General features: G+C 50.0%; 1 protein-coding gene across 1 annotated transcript; it reads right to left on the bottom strand.

Annotated features, from left to right (window-relative positions):
* Nucleotides 1-1,416: 1,416 nt before the first annotated feature.
* LOC120759738 (chemerin-like receptor 1) lies at nucleotides 1,417-2,591 on the bottom strand. The gene has a single exon (XM_040079321.1). It carries the CDS (start codon nucleotides 2,583-2,585, stop codon nucleotides 1,500-1,502), a length of 1,086 nt encoding a protein of 361 aa, XP_039935255.1. The 5' UTR covers nucleotides 2,586-2,591; the 3' UTR covers nucleotides 1,417-1,499.
* Between the last annotated feature and the right edge of the window lie 423 nt (nucleotides 2,592-3,014).

The following is a 3,014-nucleotide window of genomic DNA, read 5'->3' as shown; positions in this document are numbered from 1 at the left end:
AGCAAACGTGGGTCCGCACAACCTTGACATGGCAATCGATGCTGTAGTTTACCTCCAGGAGCAAGTAAATAGCCCCAGAGTTACGTGCTGCATAGCAAACATTGCAGTTTTATCTGCATGACAGGCAGCAATTTGTGGCAAAGGTTAAATCTCTCTGTTCACTCAAGCTTGACATATGATGGTCATGTTACAGTCCCTGTTCTCAGCGGGTTTGTGCATGAATGTGAGGTTAAGTGCATGTGTGCCTTTAGGATCACGACCTTCATTCAATACTGCATGGCCCAGCAGACCCATAATTAATCCCCAACATGATCAAGTGACAGCTCTCACTCGTAACGTCATCCATGCAGAACAGTGAGGTACGTGTAAATTCCTGCGTTCCGGCTGGGAGTCAGAGATTTTCCAGCCACCGGAGCAGGGAGGCTCCAAGGCAGGTTTCTGACAGGATGAACAGGACAATTGGTAGGTTGGAGTAATTTACAGGTAAATTGGGTAGGGCAGGAGAGGGAGGTGTGATACAGTCACTGCTCGCTCAGCTGCCGAGGATGGGCTGGAAATTACAACACCTCAGAGCTGTCATTCCCTGTTATGTGACCAACATTTTCTACTCACAGAAGTGTAAGAGTTCTAGAGGCTTATGAAGCCTGGAAGAAATTCCCCACCTTCTTCATCCTGGACAATTTGCAAACAGGAAGCTTGGCCAGACTCAGCTCAGCCACTTGTTCTTCATTCTCCTCCCAGTCAGTGGTTTTCAAATGTACCCAAAGGTCTGAAACCCAGCAATAAACCATAACCACAGTCTGGCAATCAGATGCCCCAGGCAAGTCCTCACACCCAGGTCATGTCCTGTCTGCCTCACTCACAGAGCTGCTGCTAATACCAGTGGTTTGCTTCCAAATTCTAGATATTTAATCTTTTCATCTCCTTGTTCTGCTACCAAAGATGAACCTGCTTGGTCAGGCTGGATCAAGTGTTTTATCCCACAGGCAACACAACAGGCTGGGTATGTTTTACACAAGTTTATTGGGGGTTAATATTCATCCACCAACAGCTCAAAGTATCAGATCTCCGCTATTCAAGGGCTGGACACGTCAAACACAGAGACAAGCATTGTTCAGAAATAGTTATGCTGTACATCAAACCTAAGTAACAGCAGCACGACCACTGATTTATCCTGCCTGAGGAGAGAAAAGATGTCTTACCATTCCATTCCCCACAAAAATACATACAGCCATTGCATTTCTATAAAGGCTCCATAAACAAGAGTCAAAAGGCACAAGGAGTAAAATGCTGCTACTTTGACCCACCTTGCTGCAGCTCCAGAGCGTTCTTCCATTCCCATTGTGTGTTAAATCATAGCACATTTGAGACACCTCCGAAACATGAAATCACACCTCATTAGCAAGTGCAGCCCTTCACAGTCCCCAGCCCCATGATTTGAGCTCTGAAATGAGGGTAATTGCGGAGAAAAGAATGGCCCCTTCCACACCAGCACCTGCTCAGACCCTCGGGACCTCTGCTTCCGAAGCAGAGCGGGACTTGCGCCGGCTGGTCAGGCTGCCCAGGAACGACTCCTCGCTGAAGGCCCCTTCGAAGGTCGACAGGATGGACTGGCGAAACTTCTCCTTGAAATCTGGCCCCACAAACACGTACAGGATGGGGTTGATGCAGCTGTTGAAGAAAGCAAGGCTGGAAACCAAAGGAATCCCTATGTAAAGGGCCAGCTTCATCTCATGGCTGGAAGAGTTTTTGGATATTTCCAGCAAGGAGAAGACGTGATAGGGGAAATAACATAGGAAAAACGAGACTGTGACAGCAATGATGATTCTGTAGGGCTTTGCAGAGTTGGCCAACTGCCTTCTTTTCAGCTTGACGGCCACGACGCTGTAGCAGATGAGAATCACCATGAAGGGGATGAGGAACCCACACAAGAACCGCGTGATGATCATCGCTTTGTGCCGCATCCTCCACAGCCTGCGCGTTGCCTCGGACGTGTAGTCATCGGAGAGCGCAAAATTATTGTAACAGCTGGTGACGTTCCTGGAACTGACCACAGTGTCGCGAAAGACGAGGTACGGGGAGCTGAGCAGGACAGCCAGGACCCAGGTCCCCAGCGCGATCCTGGCCGCCAGCTCCGGGCTCCTGCGGTTGTGAGACCAGACGGGAAAGGCCACGGAAACGCAGCGGTCAATGCTGATGACCGTCAGGAGGAAGACGCTGGCAAACATGTTGAGGAAGGCGATGGTGCTGTTCAGCTTGCACAGGAGCTTCCCAAATGGCCAGTGGAAGCCCAGGGCGGTGTAGGCGATGCTGAGGGGCAGGAAAAAGGTAAAGATGAAGTCAGCTATGGCCAGGTTGAGGAACCAGATGGAATTCACCGTCTTCTTCATCTTGAAGCCTGCAATCCAAATGACGAGGCCGTTCCCTGTCACCCCCAGCAAACAGGCGATGCTGTACACCACCATGGAGAGGATGTGCATGGTCTTCTGGAGGCCTGAGTAGTACTCATGGTCAGTGGCGTTCTCAGGCTGCTCCGTGGGGCAGCTGGCAGAGAAGGGGGAAGGGGAAGAAGAGGTGCTGTCCATCACTAGCAAGCCAAGACCTGAAATCACAACAGAGCTGTTATCTGCAGCTCAGAAGAGTTGAAAACCCTTGCCAGCAACTGTGCACAGTGTGTGTGAAAAGCCAGATTAGATGAATGAATTTGTAATTAATATAAAGTCCTTCTCTGTAGCACGTGCAGCACCTCACAGAAACCACCTTGATCAGAGAAACCAACCCCGTTTTTGCTGCTGGTGCCAGTGTCTCGGAACAACACCTTCATCAATAGCCCACAGCAGCAATCCAGTGTGGGCCAGCAGCAAAACCATGGACACCCAGATCCCCCCACTGCGAGGAGTCCTCTTTGGATGACCAGTAACAAATTACGGCAGCAAAAACTATCCAGACTGGTAACAACGATGTTAACAGACTAATTCTTCGCCAAGCCCCTTCCAGGGAGGTGAGGAGCAACT

This window comes from Hirundo rustica, chromosome 15 (assembly GCF_015227805.2).
Source record: "Hirundo rustica isolate bHirRus1 chromosome 15, bHirRus1.pri.v3, whole genome shotgun sequence".
Classification (NCBI taxonomy): Eukaryota; Metazoa; Chordata; class Aves; order Passeriformes; family Hirundinidae; genus Hirundo; species Hirundo rustica.
Note: the sequence above shows the minus strand (reverse complement) of the source record. Positions and strands in the feature narration are given on the sequence as shown.

Coding starts and splice junctions, on each gene's coding strand:
- LOC120759738 (XM_040079321.1), bottom strand. CDS start 2,585: ATGGACAGCACCTCTTCTTCCCCTTCCCCCTTCTCTGCCAGCTGCCCC.